Raw genomic sequence first — 23,471 nt, 5'->3', positions numbered from 1 at the left:
GTGTCTGATGGCAGTCTGCATTGTTGGTGTCTCCCTCCCCTCAGTAAGCATTGCTTTAGGACATCCCAGATAGTAATGATTAAGACTCTGTGTCCCGTGATGTACTCCAAGAAAAGGATTTTACAGGTAAGCTGTTATAAAAATCCTATTTTTTCAGTATCTGCCTGCCCACCGAGGAGCAACAGCTTGAAAAGTTCCACATCGGTTCAAGCAGGACAAGTGATTCTTATTTCAGTCCCTCCCAAAGTTGTACTAACATGAACACACGCAAACCTTCACAACTGTGACCTAGTCACCAAACTGGGATATTCCACAAAACAGTAGTAACCTATAGTCTGGGGGTCAGCAACTTGGGCTTGCTGACCCACCATTCCAAAGTATCAAACAGAGTGCAATGCAGAGGGGAGCAAGAGCCACATAAGACAATGCCTCCTCTTTAATGCTGGCTCCTGTCCCAAGTGCACTCCATCTTTTATCCTGGGTAGTGGTGCCAAAAGCGGGAAATAGGAGATCTTCAGGCCAGTGTGAAGCAATGCACTGGGCATAATAATATAAGGCTGCTTTCACACTGATGTGCTGCGGTTTACCCACACCGAGGGCACAGTGCAGTGTACCTGCAGCTTTCAGGTAGTCCTGCATTGCACTGTTTGATGCTCTGGAATGGCGAGTCGGCAAGCCCAGACCATGATCTACCAATCACCTGTCCATGATCTACCGGTAGATCACGATCTAGAGGTTGCTGACCACCTCTGTAAATCATTGCACTTGCAATCAGCAGATTGTGGGTGCAATGCCAGGACTCTTGCAAACTGTCTGTGTAAGCTTTCTACTCGTACAAGCAGGCGGTTACACATTGACAGGAAGCATCAATAAACTACCCAAAGTGATTTAAGAGATTGTAAAGGTAATTAAAAAAAAAAACATAACAAACATTTTTTACATTAATGCAAGGTAAAAAAAATGTTTAGGCTTTAGAACCACTTTAACAGCTCCCTCATAGTTCACTGAGAAATACAAGCCGCCAGCCGCAAATGCTTTCGGTACTTGTAGTTCTTGCATTCACAGAATGACACGGCCAGGTGGGCAGAGCCCCATGCAGCCGCCTTTTCTTTTTAAATTGTGACAGTGAGTGCGGGGAGAAGATCCCCAGCCCACTGTCACAAATGGTCGTTCGGGGGCTGCTGCATCTGCAACATGCAGCAGCCCCCGAAACCACCATTTGTGACAGTGGGCTGGGGTTGCTGCATATGTAACATGTTACACCCTGAATATTGGTTTAACATGTTACGAAAGTTGAACTTATGCTAAAACTAAGGCCAATCTCTGCATCATCTTTCTGTCATTGTGCAAATCCAATAAGGATATGGACAGCCGCACTCCAGTAACTTGAAAAAAGACGTGCCCTTTATTGGGTACAGGAAAAAATGCACTACAGATATCAGCACACAGTGGGATAAACAGCTGACGCGTTTCGCATTGAGTGTCAATGCTTAATCATAGCTATGATTAGGCATTGACACTCAATGCGAAACGCGTCAGCTGTTTATCCCACTGTGTGCTGATATCTGTAGTGCATTTTTTCCTGTACCCAATAAAGGGCACGTCTTTTTTCAAGTTACTGGAGTGCGGCTGTCCATATCCTTATTGTTTTTGCACATCCTGTGCATTGCCAGCACCCATCTGCTTCTGAGTGGACATCAATTACCCTAGTGAGCTCACCTGGAGCGGCAGCTCTCTTACCTATCTTTCTGTCATTCATGAGCACAGTACTGCTACATTCTTTGCTAGTACAATGGACGAACACTGGGCCTGATAAACCATTGTTTTTTTAATTTGTGGCGCATATGTGACACATTTGATGTGCACCAACTGAACAAAATAGTGTGCCTATGTTGAATTGGATTTGCAACAGAAACTGAAAAATTGTGCCGCAGGTATGTCCCTGCTTCTGCTTGATGCACATTACAGGCCGAGAAGGCGAGGCGCTGGGAACTCCAGCTGATCAATAATTGTTCTGATTGGATATTTGGAAGGTTATACAGAAATTAGCCTCTACCATTGATCATGGAAGTCTGTCTGAAGTCAGATGAGTGTATATGTAGTCATTTGAGGGCCAATCTAATCTCTCCAAACTATTGAAATGTATTAATTTGTTTTTGTCATGCTACTATCCCAAGATATCAATGGTCCTGAAGAAGCTGTATATCTGCGAAACGCATTGACCAATGTTCGGACCGGGATGTGCTTGATCAGAATTTGTATTTTCAGTTATTTTATTGTACCACATATGGACTTTTTATTGGTTGTAATAAAGTAGTATTAATATATTTTTTATATAAAAAATTGTAATGCGGATATTTGAAGCAGATCTCCACCTGGTCTGACTAGGCACAGATCTGCATACAGGACTGACTGCCTCTGATATCTACCTGTAGGCACCACACTTACCAGAGGGAGTGCAGGGACTTAGTTTCAGGCCTACTATATTTTTGTTCTCAAAGAATTGATTATATACAGATTATATCACTGCCTTTAGAATTGGTACCTCATGTAGTTATTCTATGCCCATTTATTTCAATTTATGGACATTTGTAGAGATTTTAGTATACAAACCTCTCTGGCATATGCAAGGATTTTTCAGACCTGCCATAGAAAATGAGGTTTATGATTGTATAAATATACATGTGTTGCAGATTGAATACCTCCAGAAAGCTAATGGAGACCTTGAAAAACGTGTCCAAGAGTTGTTGGAAACCCGACAGAATGTGACCAGTGAGGTGCTCAATCTAAGCAGCAAGAACGAGGAACTATGTAAAGAGCTGTCGGAGATTGACCATATGGCACACCAACTAGAGAGAGACAAAGAAATGGCACTAGAGACTGCAGATGCTGAGATTGAAGAAGCAAAGGTTGGTGCCACTAATCTATATCTGATGTAGGATAATTGCAATTTCACTTTGGGAGTTTTGCTAGTCATACGTGATTGCTTAACCACTTAAGACCCGGACCATTATGCAGGTTAAGGACCTTGCCCCTTTTTGCGATTCGGCACTGCGTCGCTTTAACTGACAATTACGCGGTCGTGCGATGTGGCTCCCAAACAAAATTGGCGTCCTTTTTTTCCCTAATAGAGCTTTCTTTTAGTGGTATTTGATCACCTCTGCGGTTTTAATTTTTTGCACTATAAACAAAAATAGAGCGACAATTTTGAAAAAAATGCAACATTTTTAACTTTTTGCTATAATAAATATCCCCCAAAAATATATAAAACAAACTTTTTTTTTTTTCCTCATTTTAGGCCGATACATATTCTTCTAACAATTTTTGGTAAAAAAAAATCACAGTAAGCATTTATTGATTGGTTTGCGCAAAATTAATAGCGTTTACAAAATAGGGGATAGTTTTATTGCATTGGACATATCTCCCATAGCAATCCTCTGGGGATCAGTTGGTAAAAACATTTTCTACATGGTATAATTGTCTTTTAATGTATATGCCTGGAAGTGAAATCATTTTATTCATTCAAATGTGCAGCTCTTTTGTGGAAAGGTTTGTATTTAGCCATGTTTTGTAATACCTTATACTATGGTAACATTAGAATAGAATTATATATTTGTATAATACTCCAGCACAAACAAATGTGCATATAGATGTACGTCTTTTATAATCTTGAGGATTAAGACCAGCCTTAATTTTCCCACCCAAGGAAAGGGCTCATGTTTACGGGTTTGTGTGTGGGGAGTGTGTTTTGGAAAGAGTTGAAGGTCATTAATTGTAAGTTATGTGAATATATGTTGTACCAATATTTGAACAGGAGGCCAGGGCCCTTCATGGACTGTGGGGGACTTGAAGTATATAAATAGTGGTATCTGAGCAAGAACTTTATTTTGCTAAAACGAAATGCATTGTTATTATTTTAGAATGAAATAAAGAGACTACAGACGGAAATCCATAAACTTGAAAGCACTTTGGCACAATACAGATCTGTAAGTAAATCTATCTTAAATGATATTAACATGGATTGCTGTACATTGATTACATGTTAAATACTGCTGGAGTCATACAAGTCTTTGTAAAGAATTGTATTCTCTGGGCTAGATTCGCATAGATCAGCGGATCTTTAGATCCGCGTGATCTATGTGATTTAAGATCCGCTGCCGCAAGTTTGAGAGGCAAGTGGGTAATTCACAAAACACTTACCTCCAAACTTGCGGCGGCGGATCGTAAATCCCCCCGGCGGAATTCAAATTCCGCGGCTAGGGGGAGTGTACTATTTAAATCAGGCGCGTCCCCGCGCCGATTTAAATGCGCATGCGCCGTCCACGATTTTTCCCGGCGTGCATTGCTCCCACTGACGTCGCTAGGACGTCAGTGGTTTCAGCGTGAGCGTAACTTGCGACGAGCGGGTTAGAGAATCGGCGTACGCAAACGACGTAAATAAAATAAAAAAAAATCGACGTGGGAACGACGGCTATACTTAACATTGGCTGCGCCTCATAGAAGCAGGGGTAAGTATACGCCGGGAAAACCGCTACGTAAACGTCGTAACACTGCGTCGGGCCCGCGTACGTTCGTGAATTGGCGTATCTCGCTGATTTACATATTTCTCAACGTAAATCGGCGAGAACGCCCCCCGTGGCCATTTTTAAATTGCAGTTAAGATCCAACGGTGTAACACAGTTACACCTGTCGGATCAAAGGCATATCTATGCGTAACTGATTCTATGAATCAGACGCATAGATACGACTGGCCTAACTCAGAGATACAACGGTGTATCAGGAGATACACCGTCGTATCTCTATGTGAATCTGGCCCTCTGTCTTTACATTTCTTTTATATCGGTCCAAAACCTTTATTTTGAATCTCAAATCTTTCTAAACTAGTCTTTCAGTTTTTTGCTTTTTTTTTTTGCAAGCAATCACATGCTGGCTTAAGACCTCTATTGTACTTGAGAGAGCGAGTGCAGTGGTGAGATATCCATGTTAAAATTCCCAGTTCTGCCTAACTGTGGTGGTTGTTTTTAAAACCAGATAATGCTGCCTTCCCATTAATTTTCTTGCTCAAATAGGAAGTGAAAGGAGGAGCAACTGTCCACACAGGCAATGAAGTGATCTTTTGTTCTATGTACACATACAAGATACACAGTATGCAAGTATAGCAAGATCTGCTATCCAACACATGCAGCTCACTGGTAACAACCTATGACACTTGTAAGATATTCACTTCAGCACACCTGGCTCCCCACCCACCAATTTCATCTGCATTCCTATCCAAAAGAGGGAAGGGAAAGAACGGCGCCAAGCAGGCATAGAGTAGCACAATTTATTAAAAGATAAGTCAATTTGAACAACAGTAGCACTCACCAACAGGTAGGGGTAAGGATGGCAGTTTGCGGTGGATGGTATAGTCCAAGTGTGAACCAGGAGCTAGGGTCTTTGTCCGGGGTCGGAAGAGAGAAAGTCATATTGACGGAGCCCGATGAGTCTGAAATCCGTTCAGTGGGAGCCGGTATTCAGATGTCCACCCAAGGAGTTTGTCTCCAGCCGGAGTATGAAAAGAAGCTGTCAGCTGGTCTGTTGTGAGAGCCAATGGAAATGCGTTTCGGATTGATGCAGTCGTGGCTTGCTTCCGAAAAGGGTTTACCATTGGCTTTATCCCATCCACTGCGAACTGCCATACTCCCCTCCACCTGTTTGTGAGTGCTATTGTTTATATTTACTTCTATTTTCTAATAAATTGTGCTACACTATGCCTGCTTGGCACCTTTCTTTCCCTCCCCTCTTCTATTCCAGAATGTGGATTCCCAGCCCACAGTAAAAGGCAGCCACATGGTGTCAGCCAGTCACAATAATTGATGTTTATTTCTATACCTCTGGGAATAAGGCTTTTTTTTTTTTTGTTGTTGCTTATTAATTAATACTAGCTCAATAACATCCTATGACCACGGGATTGGCACAGAGTTAGTGCTGTAGTGTATTGAGTTTCATGATGTCTCTCCAAAATCCTGTACAAAAATTGCACTCCAGTAAATACAACTTGTACCCCAGTATCCTACTATGTGAGATACACCCCGACACATACAGCTCCCTCCCCAGTACCCTACTACTAGTGAGATCTGCACTACAGCACACTTGATTCAATCCCTAGTGTCCTACTACCAGTGGTATCTGCTTTCCAGCACACGCAAGTACAATAGATAGGTTTCTTGCCTTTTCCCCAAACAAATGTTATTCTACTTTATGGAGGAGAAAGTGGTGACACTTCATAACAGGAGAATCTCATGAATTTTTTTTTTTTTTTACTTTAGGTTAGCAGGGGTGCGGGCTTAAGGCTACAACTTCACTCTTTCTATAGCGCAACCACCATGCTGCAAATAGTTTATTTTCCAAATCAACTTTATAGTAGGAGATCAGATTACAAATCGCTGAATAAGGCCACGTTCATGCCTGTGAATAGGCCGACACTAGCAGGGATTTTTGATGATTAGCTGAGGAAGGCAGCCCTATTGAAAGCAATGGGAGGCTGCACACTCCTGCAGCTAATTGTGGCCGTGGCATGTAATCGGTGATCTATTTACTAGCAAATACAGATCCCTGTTGATTTTTATTTAGACTGAGGGTCAACAAGTAAAAAGGTATTCCTGGTCTTTTTTTTTTTTTTTTATAAGAAAGCCCTGCATGCTTTGCAAACAATATCATTGAAGCTCTCTGAAGTGATTGTGAAGAAAAATACCCTTTAATGAAAAATTAATCCATTTACATGTGAACTCTTGAAAAATAATGTAGATTATTTTTCCTTTAAACGTATATGTTGCTATGCAAATCCATTTTTAATGACGTTTGCTTTCTGATAGGACCTGAACACTTGTGAATTTGAGAAAAACAAACTTGCCGATGAGCTAGAAAGTAGAAAAGAGGAATGTCGCAAGTTCGAGTCCCTCTTAAACCACTTGGAAAATGAAAAGCAGCGGCTTTCTAATAAACTTGAAAAACAGATGGTGACAGGTGGGCCCATCAAAACACTATTTCTATATTCATTACATTTTCTAGTTCTGTAAAAACGAGAACTTATGTCTTGTCATTTCCAGAACGAGAGCTTGTGCTAGAAGTAGAGAGAATGAGGACGCAGTATGGTATTTTGCGTACTGATCGCTCACCTTCTAGGATGGACTCTTTTGTGAAGACTTTAGAGGAAGAGCGGAATCATTATAAAGCAGAGTTGGAGAAACTGGAGAGAACACTTAATCTAAGAGCCAGCTCCAGAAACCTTTCCAGACTGGAATCGAGCAGAAGGCACAGCTCCCCAGACAAGGTATTTGATTATTTCCCACCTGTACTGTGCAAACTGATGTATATAAAAAAAATGTTTTATTTTATGCATTCTGCTGTGGTTATTTAGTCAAAAAGTGGTCAGTTTCATTACATTTAGCAGATGACTGTGAACTAATTGTTAGGTTGAAACTACATCTACACAATTTTATATGGGTTAGACTGACTTCAGGCTGATGTCCTGTTTTGGTGTATAAACACACCTCCCCACCGCCTCTTCATTGCACAGGGTGTGGTGGGTCTCTCTAGTTCACAGAAAATAATGGGAATATCTGATAGTTTTAGATTCCAGTTCAGTACACAGGAAGTATATATGGGCTGTTACTAATTAAAAATTTTGTGTTCAATCGTGGTTTTTTTTTTTAAATCGATTTTATTCTACTAATTTCGATTAATTATAACGCACATACAGATCCAACTACTTTTAGCTGATCTCCTTGCAGGCTGATTCCCAGTGCAGCTACCAACCACTGTAAAAATGGATAGCAGGATACAAAACACACAAAGGCAGCGCTCGATGGGAATAGCATTAAAACTTTTATAGTCTTCAAGTAGGTAACAAAATAAATATTGCACTGGAGATAAAATTGATGTAGCTACATAAACTGTAAAAATGGTGCGAGTAATACCAAACGGTAGCAAAAGCAGTCATAAAAACATGTAGCCCTACTATGATACTGGTATAAAAATGTGTACAATGATACCACTGCTGAATCCAGATGAGGAGGGGTTAACATCAGTCCGTTGGCATGTAGATGTCCCATGAAGGGAACTATTACAACTCCCAGTGGATGGCTGTAGAATCCCAGGTCGATAGAGGGAATTGTAACAGCCCTTGCGTGTGGCACATAGTAAGGTTCCGCCGGCATGCAGATATGAAGGCACAGCAAAGGAGCCCTTCAGATGGACACTGCAAGCCCTGCCGGTGTCCGTGACGTCACCGGAACTCCCTAAAGACTGATCAAAAAAAAAATAATCAAGGAATTAATAGTTAATTTCCACAGCCCTAATTATATATAGTGTGTGTGTCTATGTATAGAAAGAGAGAGAATGTATATATAAAATATAGTGTGTGTGTGTGTGTGTGTGTGTGTTTGTTAATTGCACACTTTCCACCACTGCAAGTTCTACTTGGCAGACGTTCGGGAGTGTCAATATATCTTAAAGGCAACCCCCCCATGCATCTCAAAACATAGCTCGATTTCGTGTGCGGGAAATCACGTTGCAAATTGCACCATGTGATTTCCCTGCGGCTATGATTTGAAAAAGTTGAAGGGTCCCCTTTCCTTCATTTACCGCAGGTGCCCTCACAAAAGTAGCGCACAGAAACTACACATATGTGAACCTAGCCAAAGATGCAAGAAATCTGGTTCTTGGAAAGATCTTTTTTTATTTATTTTTTATTTAAGAAAATAATAGTGGCTTACTGTAGTCCAACATCGTAGTTATTTGTGTGTGCATGTATAAGAAAAGCAAGTCATTGTACATTCTCTTCTCTGCAGAGCACAGGATATAATTCTGATCTTTGGCGAATCACCAGGGAAAGAGATGAACTGCAGGAGATGTTGGATAGGTTTGAAAAGCACATGGTCGAGATTCAGTCCAATGTAAAAGTTCTAACAATGGAAAGGGAAAAGTTCCGTGGGCTTTTTGAGCAGGTAAACCTCATGAAAGGCTGACTTTTGAGAATTTTATGTTATTTGATTTGCATACCTATTTTATTAGTCGGTAACCCGCTTCCAATACGCATGCAGTGCTTTATTTATCTGGAATAAAATACAGCATAATATCCTCAATGCTCAGAGGGGGGTGCCGGCTATATCTGTATGGTACACTGGCTGCCTTCCATGCATTGCATCTTACAGACGACTAGCCACATCATGTGAGCTGCAGCTTGCTAATTTTTTGGTATACCTTTTTTTATTAGTTTCAGCAGATAAAATTAGGTATTTACTGCAAGGCTTTTAAATCTGCAGCGTGAATGCACATATTTATGCTCCCATCCGAACAGTAATGGACCAATAGTAACTTTCATGTGAGTGCAACTTCACAGTTTTTATTAGCTCTTATAATTCATATTTGTTTGCTCTTCATTTGCTCATTTATCGGTGTCCGGGATACCCACTTTCTCTCCCTATGTGGTTGAGTATTTGTGTGCAGGTCTTGTATGTATTTCAGATCTAGCATTTATTTACAGGCTCAGAATGAACTGGTTACCGTGAAGCGAGATCTGTCTCCTCTGCGTAAAAGTAGCTCTTCAGTTAAAGAATTGCTCCACCTGGAGGAAGAAAGAGATATAGTCACATCTGATTTGCGCAGAGTTCAAGAGGAAAATGAGAGTCTCAGGGACAGAATAAAGGTATATATATATTACTGTTTTATTTCAAAACCTACAAAGATGGTGATAATATGGAGGAGCTTGTTTACTAATTTTAAAGTCCAGTTGGTTTTTAATGTCTGCATTACCATGGACTGAGGGCTCATTCAGTGTGTGCGATGACCTGAGGTCTTCTGAACTGGATAAATGCAGGTCACAGCACTGTATTCTATGTCTCTGTTCTAGTTCTAAAAAGAAATGGACCTTGCATTTTTAAAACAAGGTTAGCTTTATGTGAGATTCTAATTAACATGGGATTTTATTACTGGTATAGATATTCGGACATTGTAATCTGCTGGTTTTGTTTACTTGGTTAAGATGTCCTATCAGATGTTTGAGCTTGTTGCATATGTTTGATCCAAAGTGGTTCTGAAGCCAAACAGTTTTTTACCTTAATGCATTCCCTAAACATTTTATTCCCCTGTATGAAGGGGAAGAGAGGAAAAGAGACATGGTGCTGTGCATAGCTGAATCTCTTCCCCCCCCCCCCCCCCCCCTTCACATAGGGACTCATGCAGCAAACATTGGCTCCTGCTGCTGTTAATGAAATGCAGGGGGGGGGGGGGGGGGGGGGGGGGGGGGGGCGACCGGGGCTAAGCCCCACTGTGTGTGTTCATGGAGCGTGGCTCCTTAAACGCACACAATTTGGGAGCAAGCGCACATCGTGTGCCCCCATATCAATCGGCTTTCTATGGAGACACATAGAGAAGAGGGCCAGACAGGATCAAGGCAATACCATTGAGTGAGTATACAGGTGAGTATAATCTATAAATAAAAAAAAGTGCAGCGCTAAAAAAACAACACTAAAATGATCATGCATGACAAAAAAGAACCATAAAAACCGTCCCAATTCATATAAGAAAAAAAAACAATTGAAGGACTGGGAAACGTAAAAACACAGAGAAGCAACACCAAAAAAAGGCAAGATTATTCCTCTTTCAATAGTGACCAGGGTGCTCAAAGACGTATACTTTACGTGAATCTGTATTGGTGCTTCCACCACCGTAAGTACAAGCCGCTCACCTCAAAATATGGACCTCTGAGGTGAGCGGCTTATACTTGGTGGTGGAAGCACTAATATGGATTCATCCCATTGGGTAATTTAAAAGGGCAAACAAAAGTCCTGGATGGCTTAACTCCTATGTAAAATGCATATAAAAGCAAAGGATAAGGCCTTCAAAAAATATAAGTTTTTCCGGGATCATCATCAGCATTCAGACTTTATAAAGAATGCAACAAGAAATGTAAGGGTTCAATTAGGGCGGCTAAGATAGAATACGAAAGACACATTGCGGAGGAGAGCAAAAAAAAAAAATCCCAAGAAATTCTTTAAGTATGTAAACAGTAAAAAAAGGGAGGATAGACCATATTGGCCCCATAAAGAATGAGGAAGGGCATCTGGTTACAAAGGATGGGGGAGATGGTGAAGGTATTGAATTTATTCTTGCGAGAATGAAAAAACCTCTGGGTTGGGATTGTGTAGGCAACTAATAATATTCAAAAAAAATTAATTATTTTTTGAATATTATTAGTTGCCTACACAATCCCAACCCAGAGGTTTTTTCATTCTCGCAATTTCTTAGGGATGATGGCAACCACATGGTCATTGGTTTAAGCTGGTTTATCTACTTGAATTTATTCTTCTCCTCAGTCTTCACAAGGGAATCGGGGGGGGGGGGGGGGGGGGGGGGGTGGGGGGGGGGGGCTTCAGTAACCAAAACGGCAGTGTTTATCCTCATGACACATCACAGGAAGCACCTCCATGGTTAACAGAGGATATAATTATAATTTGACTTGGGGGGGGGGGGGGGGGGGGGGGGGGGGGGGAAACATTAATAAATCACCGGGAACTCTGTTAAGTAATTGCCAGACCATTGTTTTTTTACTGACTGGAATGGTACCAGCTGATTGGAGAAAAGCCAATGTAGTACCAATATTTAAAAAGGGCCCAAAATACATCCCTGGGACTTGCAGACCAGTTAGCCTAACATCAATAGTATGCAAGCTCTTGGAGTGGATGATAAGCGACTATATACATGATTTTAGTAACGAGAAAGGTATCATTAACAGTAGGGTTGTCCCGATACCACTTTTTTAGGACCGAGTACAAGTACCGATACTTTTTTTTTCAAGTACTCACCAATACCGAATACCGATACTTTTTTTTTTTTAAATGTGTCCCCATATCCAGCCATGTCCCCCCCCCCATATCCAGCCATGTCCTCCCCCCCCCCCCCCATATCCAGCCATGCCCCCCCCCCATATCCAGCCATGTCCCCCCCCCCCATATCCAGCCATGTCCCCCCCCCATATCCAGCCATGTCCCCCCCCCCATATCCAGCCATGTCCCCCCCCCCATATCCAGCCATGTCCCCCCCCCATATCCAGCCATGTCCCCCCCCCCCCATATCCAGCCATGTCCCCCCCCCCCATATCCAGCCATGTCTCCCCCCCATATCCCAGCCATGTCTCCCCCCCCATATCCCAGCCATGTCTCCCCCCCCATATCCCAGCCATGTCTCCCCCCCCCCATATCCCAGCCATGTCCCCCCCCCCCCCATATCCCAGCCATGTCTCCCCCCCCATATCCCAGCCATGTCTCCCCCCCCCATATCCCAGCCATGTCTCCCCCCCCATATCCCAGCCATGTCTCCCCCCCCCCCCATATCCCAGCCATGTCCCCCCCCCCCATATCCCAGCCATGTCCCCCCCCCATATCCCAGCCATGTCCCCCCCCCCCCCATATCCCAGCCATGTCTCCCCCCCCCCCATATCCCAGCCATGTCTCCCCCCCCCCCCATATCCCAGCCATGTCTCCCCCCCCCCCCATATCCCAGCCATGTCTCCCCCCCCATATCCCAGCCATGTCTCCCCCCCCCCATATCCCAGCCATGTCTCCCCCCCCCATATCCCAGCCATGTCTCCCCCCCCCCCCATATCCCAGCCATGTCTCCCCCCCCCCCCCCCATATCCCAGCCATGTCTCCCATCCCAGCCATGTCTGTCCCCCCCCCATATCCCAGCCATGTCTGTCCCCCCCCCATATCCCAGCCATGTCTGTCCCCCCCCATATCCCAGCCATGTCTGTCCCTCCCCATATCCCAGCCATGTCTCCCCCCCCATATCCCAGCCATGTCTCCCCCCCCCATATCCCAGCCATGTCTCCCCCCCCCCCCCCCCATATCCCAGCCATGTCTCCCCCCCCCCCCCATATCCCAGCCATGTCTCTCCCCCCCCCCATATCCCAGCCATGTCTCCCCCCCCCCCATATCCCAGCCATGTCTCCCCCCCCCCCATATCCCAGCCATGTCCCCCCCCCCATATCCCAGCCATGTCTGTCCCCCCCCCCATATCCCAGCCATGTCTGTCCCTCCCCATATCCCAGCCATGTCTGTCCCTCCCCATATCCCAGCCATGTCTCCCCCCCCATATCCCAGCCATGTCTCCCCCCCCCCCATATCCCAGCCATGTCTCCCCCCCCCCCCCCATATCCCAGCCATGTCCCCCCCCCCCCCATATCCCAGCCATGTCTCCCCCCCCCCATATCCCAGCCATGTCTCCCCCCCCCATATCCCAGCCATGTCTCCCCCCCCCCCCCATATCCCAGCCATGTCTCCCCCCCCCCCCATATCCCAGCCATGTCTCCCCCCCCCCCATATCCCAGCCATGTCTCCCCCCCCCCCCCCATATCCCAGCCATGTCCCCCCCCCCATATCCCAGCCATGTCTCCCCCCCCATATCCCAGCCATGTTCCCCCCCCCCCCCATATCCCAGCCATGTCTTCCCCCCCCCATATCCCAGCCATGTCTTCCCCCCCCCCCATATCCCAGCCATGTCTCCCCCCCCCCCCCCATATCCCAGCCATGTCTCCCCCCCCCCCCCATATCCCAGCCATGTCTCTCTCCCCCCCCCCCATATCCCAGCCATGTCTCCCCCCCCATATCCCAGCCATGTCTCCCCCCCCCCCCCCATATCCCAGCCATGTCTCCCCCCCCATATCCCAGCCATGTCTCCCCCCCCCCCCCCCATATCCCAGCCATGTCTCCCCCCCCCCCCCCCCATATCCCAGCCATGTCCCCCATATCCCAGCCATGTCTCCCCCCCCCCCCCCCATATCCCAGCCATGTCTCCCCCCCCCCCCATATCCCAGCCATGTCTCCCCCCCCGCCGCATCCCCGCTGCCGCCGACTGCTTAATACGCGCGGGGAACATCACAGCTTTCATTTAAATAGCTGTAATGATTCACGCTGCGTATAGACACTCCCCCTTGCTCGGCATTGGACAGTTCACCCGAGCAAGGGGGAGTGTCTATACGCGGCGCGAATCATTACAGCTATTCAAATGAATGCTGTAATGTTCCCCGCCCGTATTAACCAAGTGGCAGCGGGGATGCGTTGGCGGCGGGGGGAGTATTCTATTTCGGTATCGGGGGTACGAGTACTCCCGCAAATACTCGGAATCGGTAACGATACCGATACTAGTATCGATATCGGGACAACCCTAATTAACAGTAATCGGCATGGATTCATGAAGAATCGTTCTTGCCAAACCAAACTATTAACCTTCTATGGGGAAGTGAGTTGCCATCTAAATAAAGGCAGGCATGTACACATGGTGTATCTGGATTTTGCAAAAGCATTTGACACAGTTCCCCATAAACGTTTACTGTACAAAATAAGGTCCGTTAGCATGGACCATAAGGTGAGTACATGGATACAAGGGCGAGTTCAAAGGGTGGTGATAAATGGGGAGTACTCGGAATGGTCAGGGGTGGGTAGTGGGGTCCCCAGGGTTTTTTCATAAACGACCTGGAGGATGAGATAAATGGTTCAATCTCTGTATTTGTGGATGATACTAAGCTAAGCAGGGCAATTACTTCTCTGCAGGATGTGGAAACCTTACAAAAAGATCTGAACAAATGAATAGGGGGGGGGGAACTACATGGCAAATTAGAGTAAAATAATGCATTTGGGTGGCAAAAATATGAACACAATCTATACACTGGGGGGGAGAACCTCTGGGGGAATCTAGGATGGAAAAGGACCTGGGGGTCCTAGTGGATGACAGGCTAATCAATGGCATGCAATGCCAAGCTGCTGCTAACAAAGCAAACTAAATATTGGCATGCATTAAAAAGGGTATTAATTCCAGAGATAAAACAATGATTCTCCCACTCTACAATACTCTGGTCCGGCCGCACCTAGAGTATGCTGTCCAGATCTGGGCACCAGTCATCAGATAGGACTGGAAACAAAGCTTATAAAGGGTCTGGAGGATATTAGTTATGAGGAAAGGTTGCGAGCACTGAACTTATTCTCTCTGGAGAAGAGATGCTTAAGAGGGCATCTGATTTCAATTTACAAATACCTTACTGGTGACCACCCCACAATAGGGATAAAACTTTTTTTTTTGAGTTAACAAGAAACGTGGCCACTCCAATAAAATTAGAAGAAAAGAGGTTTAACCTTTAAACTACGTAGAGAGTTCTTTACTGTAAGAACGGCAAGGATGTGGAATTCCCTTCCGCAGGCGGTGGTATCAGCAGGGAGCATCGATTGTTTTTTTTTAAAACTATTAGATAAGCACCTGAACAACCACAACATAATGTAATTTAGATCACTTTTTTCCCCCAGGTGCAACATGAAGAATCGGCAACGGAAAGATTCAGATTTACCCAAAAGATTGACAACTTGGAAAGCTCGCTAAACATGGCAAGTAGTGACTGTTGTTTTTCTTGTTGTATTGGTTAAAGTGTACCTGCATAATGCAAAAAAATATGCACTGATACCAATTTTAAAGCCTGAGTTTTCTCAAGTACTCACCATTACCGATACTTATTATTAGTGTCATGTGACAGCTTTTTTTAGAGCTCATTCACACCATACATGCATGAAAACTGCACAGATTCTTGTGGGGACATCAGTTTCACATGAGTTTTTATGTGCGTTTCAGTGAGTTTTTACAACCAGTTCACATATGTATGGGCCTGCCGCAATGCGATTTGAAAAAAAGATCCTGTGCGATTTCAAATCGTATGCACTACAATTCACATTAAAATTGCACCTGAATTGCTTAACAAAATCGCACTGAACCGGGCTTTAAAATTGCACTGCAAACCAGCCCACACATATGTGAACAGAGTCTGATGGTATCGGTTTTAGTATCGGCGCATTTAAATGAGTACTCATGCATTTTCAATGCTTAGCATTGTCACCGTTATCAGTGCAACGATACCTAAAAGTAATAAAAAGCTTTAGTGACACTCACATTTTAATATTCGACATATACACTGGCTTCACTGGATTTTTTTATTTTATTTTATTTTTTATAGTAAGACTACACCTGTATATTAAAGCGGGGGGTTCACCCTATAAAAAATAAATGTTTTTTTCCTCTAGCATAAAATTAGGCATAGTAGCGCGAGCTACAGTATGCCTGTATTTATTTTTTTAGCCCCGTACTCACTGTGCAATCGTATATTGAAGATTCCGACTCCCCGCGGGGAATGGGCGTTCCTATCCAGAGGGAAGGTGATTGACGGCCGGCTCTGGCACGTCACGCTTCTCCGGAAATAGCCGAAATAGGACTTGGCTCTTCACAGCGCCTGCGCATAGTCTGTGCGCAGGCGCCGTGCAGAGCCGAGACCTACTCCGGCTGTCTTCGGGGAGCGTGACGTGCCAGAGCCGGCCGTCAATCACCTTCCCTCTGGATAGGAACGCCCATTCCCCGCGGGGAGTCGGAATCTTCAATATACGATTGCACAGTGAGTACGGGGTTAAAAAAATAAATACAGGCATACTGTAGCTCGCGCTACTATGCCTAATTTTATGCTAAAATGTTGTTATGGAGGGTGAACCACCGCTTTAAATGCAAGTTTAATTTTAACATAAAAAATTTAAAATACTGTATATGTCCACTAGATGGCACAGGTATTATAGGAATTTACTATCATGCTTGATGTCATCTAGTGGCCAAGAGGTGTGTGTGTGTGTGTGTGTGTGTGTGTGTGTGTGTGTGTGTGTGTGTGTGTGTTTTGTATTGTTTTCATTTTATATCAATGAAAAACAAAACCAGCACAGGGAATAATTTTCATATTTTTATTTTTTTTGCCTTATTTACACAAAACTAATGTACATCCATTTTAACTTTGTGCAGTATGTATACTCTCTAAATACATACTGCACACAGCCCTATACTAAGGAAGCACTTACAAATATGCATAGGCTACGGGTGTATCGGCTATAAAGCGACCCTATACATACTGTCTATCCTGTGACAATCAAGCATCCCTCTGAATAGTGATGTTTAAAAAAGAAAGATAAATGTTAGAGAGAGATGATGTGTCTATCTTCTGGTACACTTCCACCTACAGTGTGAAAAAAGGGAAACCCCTATGGGGGGGGGGGGGGACTTTAAAGGCACTAAAGAAAATGCAAATGTATATAAAAAAAACTATTTATTGAAAGATTAAAAACTCTAGTACTGAACATTTTGTATCAGGTTATCAGGTTGCTGCCCAGTCTCCGAAGGGAATGGATCATGCTCTGCTTCAGTATGTCACAGTACATGGTGGCATTCAAGGTTCCACACTAAGACTCATAAGACAATTTTCTGTGCCTTCTTTTGACTTAGCTGGAAATTGAACGGTCCGAATTAAAAGCCACTATATCCGAGCTGAAGGAAGCGATGTCGTCTTTAGAAAATGCAAATCGATCACAGTCAGTTAATTTGGCTCAAACCCTGGATGACTCTTCGCAGTATAAAGCTGAACTAAGCTCCCTAAGGTTAGTGTCATATTTCATTATTGGATTAGAATGTTCATGACCACAAAGTACTGCATTCCACCAATACATGTGTAATGTGTACTGCCACTGATCCCTGTTCATGTTCTACAATGCAGGTTACTTAATGAACAACTTCAGAAATCTTTGGAAGACCTCCAGCATCGTCTCTCTGTAAAATTCAACGAAGTGCAATTATCACAAGAAGAAATTGTAGCGTTGGAGGAAAGAATAGGTACATTGCACTTATTAGTGTAACAATGTATGTATTATCTTTTACCTTATAGATCCCTAGACGGACTCTGCTCTGCCAGCTGTTGGAAGGCTTTAAACAGCCTCTTTTATAATGCTTGGGGTGAATGATAAACCCAGCTGTATGTTTACCAAATCATTATTGCAATTTATCTTCTCTGTGCAGCAGTTCATGTAGCTGTAATGAGGAGCAGGGATGATCTATTTTTCCCATCACAGCAGAGTGAGAAGCACCCAGTCAAATAAACGGAAATGTGTTCATCACAAATGGCTTTATTAGAAGTGGCGTTCAGACAGATGCTGTTGTCCAAACGATGGGCCCATTCGCACTGTAATGTTGTGTGGGAGAGCTGCATTCTCGCGTGGCTTCCTGCACCACATTCCGATCGCAATGCCCTTGCGATCTGCAGTGGGGGGGGGGGGGGGGGACAGGTCAAGTTAATGATTCCCCCCCTCCCCAAAAGCAGGTTACAAACGCATTGCGTTTTGCCCAGACCGGATTGCATGGTACAAAAATACTATGCGATACGGTTACCTCGTGTTCAAAAAGTAGTGCGGTACGATTTCGGCCTATTCAAAATTTAATAGAGCTGAAATCACATTGCACAGAACAGCATGTAAGGTGCACCTGAACTGCACTGAATTCTGTGCGATTCACATGCAGTGCCTAGTGAATGGGCTCTTAAACCGCCCCATACCATCTCCTTCCTTCAATGAAACAAAGAACCCTGCGTGAACAGTAAGTCAGTGCACTACCCAAATTCGTCCACTAGATGTCATGCTTCTCAATATATTCACAATACTAATAGATTATACAGATGACAGAATGGCACTTTTTTTTTTTTTTACCTACATGCTAATGAAATTCAACGTGCCCACAAAAGACAGCTCTTGTAAATTCAACTATAAAAACATACATTCGATTAAAAAAACATTAAAATTTAATTGTTGCAGTAAATCCTATAATAAATGTATACAAAGGTAATTCTATAAAAAATAATTATCAAAATTACATCTAATGGCCATTACCCAAAAACGAATTCCGGTCCTAACATTTTATATTTCAATTGCATTTAATCGATTGAGAAGATCCATTTGATCTTGTTCCTGGATTTTTTCCTTTGCATCTTAGACCCCCAATGGCCAGAAATTCTGTCACTCCCATAAAACATTTTTATGTGGATCCCTATTAGGAATCTTCTAAAATGTCCTGAAATACTGTGTTTGTATCTTTTTTTTTTAATATTATTGATGTGTTCTTCCACTCTTTGTTGAAGCCTCATAGCAGTTCTACCCACATATTGATCCCCACTAATACTTTTATAAAGCATAAGTAAAATGCATCATACAGCACATGATAAATCTCTTGATGTTATTCGCCTTGACAGTAGTATAAGGCTTCTTGCAGACTGGAGCATATACCTGCTGTGTCTCCCTCCTGGAATCTTAATGCAGCCAGGAAGCACAAGTGCAGCCTCCAGCAGTAATATGTTACACCCTGAACACAGTGAAGTATAGTGAAAGCTATACTGTTGGTGCTAAGTGAACCTTCTTTAATGTCATCCACCTAGGTTTTTCATCCACTTCAATTAGGGTGTGGAACGTTTTACACTCGCAGTAGTATCTTGGTACAAAGTGTTGGAAATTGGAGCAGTAGGTTCATCTACAGAATGTTAATATTTCTAAAACCTTTAAGCAGTGTAGACTAGAGTATTCTTAACATGAATCGATTTTGTTTTGACCCAAAGGGGAATTAAATCAAAAGGTATCTGCACAAACCTCGGAAATAGCCATGCTAAGAAATACGGTTTCCGTGTTGGACAAAGAGAAAGATAAACTACAGGAAAGTGTGGATGAAAAGACTGAGCGTGTTGCTTGCCTGGAGGACAACCTGGAAAATAAGGTATGTTGGGTATGCCAGGGATGTCTATTTAGCTGAAATACATGTTGTTTATCATTCTCTCCTTTCTGTACTCATTAATTGCATAGACAAAAGGAGATTTACTAAAGGAGTTGGGCCTGTTCCATTTGAAAAATTAGCACTGACTGAGCTTAGTAGAAACATTTTAAGCTGTGAGTACCCAGTCATGTAAAAGGGAAATGCAAACATTTGGGGAGATTTACTAGAATTGGTGCACACAAAATCTGATGCAGTTGTGCATAGTAATCAGTCAGCTTCTAACTTCAGATTGTTCAATTAAGCTTTGACAATGAGCCCAGGTTCACACTGATGCAGGTTTGAAATCATGTGAGTTCAGCTGAACTCGCACGATTTCAAACCTGCATGTCAGTCCGACTTCTGGAGTGATTTCAGAGACATCTGTGCGTTTTCCTGCACAGATGTCTATTGAAATCGTCGCCAAAAGTAGGAACTACTTTTGGGAATTGGTGCAGCACCGCAAAATTGGCGCCGCACCGATTCAGATGGTGCCATTGCTGGCAATAGCTGCCGATTTTAATATGTCAAATCGCATGCCAAATTGGATCAATGTGAACGTGGGCTAAAATCTAGAAGATTATTGGGTATTATGTGCAGTTGTACCAGATTCTGTGTACACCAGTTTTAGTAAATCTCTCATTATGTGGTATTTTTCCTGCACATTAATTAAGGACTGAAATGAACACACAATCGCCATTTCTCTTTCGTTCATAGACGGACACAGCATTCTTTGACATTAGGGTTATATCCGCTTTCACTAGAAAGAGAGAGAGAGAGTTTAGGCAGAAAAAAAGCACTTAAAGTGTTAACAAACACAAACCTCAGTGCAGCTCCTCCCAGGGGGCGTGGCCCCCCCCGGTGTATAACCCACACCCCGCTTTAACAGCCCCAGTTTTTTCCTGCCTAACGTCAGGAGAGTCAGGCACTCTGGAGTTCCTGTACTCTGGAGATTTTTTTCTTGCGATTTTTCTCGCTTTTTATTATTTTGTTCCTGCATTTTTTTTTTGGAATCCTGTGATTCTTCTATCAACAGCCGACTGGGTGACAGGCTGGGTCCTCGGCCCTTGTAGTCCCCCCAGGTTCGGCCTTCGAGCGTGTGCCGGCCCTTAGCTCAGCTTTGGGACGTCCACGACAGGCCCCATTGCTCCAGGGGCGGCCGGGGAACTTCGGTTCTAGGGCACACATATGACCGGTCTCTATGGCCTTGTCACAGTGTGTCTGGCCGACAGCCATGCCGTTTAGCGGACGTTGGATCTGTCTGGGATACCTCCAGCCGGTGGTCGCAGGACGGGTAAGTAGTGGCCTCTTGCTCAGGTAAGTGGTCTGGCTGGAATTTTCCCCTGGGGAGGTCGACTGAGGGTTTGCCCTGCTTTCCTCTCTCCCTTTTTTCCTCTCACTCCTTCCCAGTTTCTGGGTGACGGCCGTGAGGTGGGGGCCCCGCTTGGGGGGCTCAGTCTGACCTGGGGGCTGCTACTGCTGTGGGTGCTGTGTTTTTCTGGGCTGCCATATGTGCGGAGGGGGTCCTGTGGGCCTGTGTACTGCGTGTGTCACTGGGGCTTTGCTGTGTGTTTTTTGAAAAAACCACCGTTTTCGGGCGCCATTTTGCCGCTGACGGCGGTGTTTTATGGCGCAGTTGTAATTGCAGCGGCCATTTTCTCGGAGCCCGCAGACATATCGGCGGCCATCTTGATACAGCTCTTGTGCCTAGGATGACGGCGCGTACGGCTCTGCACATTTTCCTTTTGGATGGCGCGGCACAGGCAGCGTTTTTGGCTCTCGGCAGCGGCGGTCTGGTTGGACGGTGAGTCCTCCGGGGGGGGGGGGTTTCCCTGTTCTCTGTGGCGGCTGGGGGGATGTCCTGTGGAGCCTGCCAGTACTAGGGGATGTTAACCCTTAGTGTCCCTGTTCCTGCGGCCTCCAGGGATGCTGTGCTGGCAGTCCCTGAGGCGTTTTGGGTCAGGATGGGAGTGTTGGAGGGATGTGGGAATTGCACTTGTTCCCCCCTCTGCCTCTCTCTGGGTATTTTTTCTGACAGGGAATCAGGCCTCGCTGAGGCGTCTGCTTTTGTTTTTTTGTCAGTAGCTGCTGGCTGAAGTCCACACGGACTGTGAGGATGGCCCTGTTTCAGGGTCAGCACTTGATGGTGCTGTTGTTGGGGCTCTTAACACTGCGGTGCGGGTTACCATGGTTAGCTATGGTGGTTTCGGAGGTGGCATCAGTGGTGTCAGTCCCTTTTGGGTTCCGTGCCGCCCCGCACCGCAATATGTGTTTTTTCCTTGTGTTCCATGTCTGGAATATGTTGTGCAAGGATTGGGATCAGTCGCAGGGTACAAAATGCTTTGCGGTCTGTCCCCTCTTTTTTGGGGAGGATTCCTGTATCAGGGTGTCTCTCTCTCTCCCCCCCCCGCCCCCTGTGTTCAGCTGGGTAGCTTGTTTTTGAAACAAGGCTGCCACATTACCTGGGGAAGGGGCTCCCGCTTTTGGGGACCCCGCTGATAGGGGTGCTGTGAATGTGGTCGCTCCATATTCACAGCGGGGGGGGGGGGGGGGGGGTGAGTCCGGTTTTGGCCGGGACTCTGGTGTCTCAGACGTTTCCCGGACGGGGAGCTGGAGGCGCAGAATGCTTCTATGACCTGCGTGGTCCTGACCGACCAGTGGTACTAGGTCAGATATTTGTCTGTGTGTCGACCCCGGATATGCTCCCCTTGCTCTCCAGGGCATCCGCCTGCGCCATGTTTTCTGCCCTGCCTTGTATGGCTGGGGGTTGGTCTGCGGACGGTCTTTTCAGTAGTCCCTGGTGGTATTGCCCTGTGGGGGTGTACGCAGGGGTGTCTCTGATTGTCATCATAAAGGATGCCACGGGCGGTGTGAGCACTCTGCTCCCGCAATCTAAAAAAGGGTAGGTGCCTCACTGTAGGCGAGGGCCCTCATTTACTGTTTCCCATGCGTTTTTTGGTTTTCGCCCGCCAAGTGCGGCAGGAAAACATTTTCAGGGGGCTAGGACGTCCACTGAGGACACAGGCGCCCCGGGTGCCGCAAGCCCAGCAAGCCTGCTTCCGCTTGGAGGTTTGCCTCCGCTCGCATCTCGGGTGGGGGGCTGGCTCCGCGAATTCGCGGCTCGGTGGAGGTCTCTCCTCTCTGACTGTTGGGGTTGCGAGGTAGTTTCCTCTGAGTGTGGGACAGGATTTCTCTCTTGTCTACCAAACGGGTTTTTTCCCTCCATCCTCTGACTCGCCGGTTGGCTCTGTCAGGGGCTGTCCAGGATCTTTTGGTCAGGGCAGTGATTGTGCCAGTTCCCCTCTTGGAACAGGCTCCGGGGTTTTTCTCCAATCTGTTTGGTGGTCCCCAAAGGAGGACGGGGTCCGTCCAATCCTGGGCCTCAGGCCTTTGTTTGTTTTTTTGTAAAAGTGCAAACTTTAAGGATGAGGTTTTTCTGGCGTCCTTGGATGCCGTGAACGCGTACCTGCATGTTCCCATATGCTCAAAGCACCAGAGTTTCTGGACTTTGCGGTCAGGGAGGACCATTTTTCATTGTGGACCTCCCGCTCGGCTTGGTGTCGACACCACAGGTTTTCACCGAGGTGCTCGTTCCGATACTGGCCCGGCTGTGGCAGCGGGGGTTTGTTATTGTGGGATGTCTGTACGACATTCTCCTACGAGCTTCCTCGAGCTCTGAATTAGTGGAGCCATGTCTGTCACGTGTCAGACTCTCCAAGAGTTTGGCTGACTTCTGTTTTGTCCAGAAGTCAGTGTTGGTCCCGTCTCAGGGACTGGAATTCCTGGGACTAGTCCTG

At 45.2% G+C, this 23,471-nt stretch overlaps 1 protein-coding gene across 2 annotated transcripts in view; it reads left to right on the top strand.

Moving 5' to 3' along the window:
• The window catches only part of CEP135 (centrosomal protein 135), a 69,605-nt gene that overhangs the window by 31,348 nt on the left and 14,786 nt on the right, over nucleotides 1–23,471 (top strand). For both annotated transcript variants that reach the window (XM_040334704.1, XM_040334707.1), the window contains exons 8-17: nucleotides 2,694–2,909; nucleotides 3,921–3,986; nucleotides 6,855–7,005; nucleotides 7,089–7,312; nucleotides 8,832–8,987; nucleotides 9,527–9,688; nucleotides 15,339–15,416; nucleotides 17,338–17,489; nucleotides 17,606–17,721; nucleotides 19,487–19,641. In XM_040334704.1, coding sequence (XP_040190638.1) covers nucleotides 2,694–2,909; nucleotides 3,921–3,986; nucleotides 6,855–7,005; nucleotides 7,089–7,312; nucleotides 8,832–8,987; nucleotides 9,527–9,688; nucleotides 15,339–15,416; nucleotides 17,338–17,489; nucleotides 17,606–17,721; nucleotides 19,487–19,641 — 1,476 coding nt within the window. The remainder of the gene's footprint in view (nucleotides 1–2,693; nucleotides 2,910–3,920; nucleotides 3,987–6,854; nucleotides 7,006–7,088; nucleotides 7,313–8,831; nucleotides 8,988–9,526; nucleotides 9,689–15,338; nucleotides 15,417–17,337; nucleotides 17,490–17,605; nucleotides 17,722–19,486; nucleotides 19,642–23,471) is intronic.

This window comes from Rana temporaria, chromosome 1 (genome assembly GCF_905171775.1).
Source record: "Rana temporaria chromosome 1, aRanTem1.1, whole genome shotgun sequence".
NCBI classification, from domain to species: Eukaryota; Metazoa; Chordata; class Amphibia; order Anura; family Ranidae; genus Rana; species Rana temporaria.
This window is presented reverse-complemented; position numbering and strand designations above follow the sequence as displayed.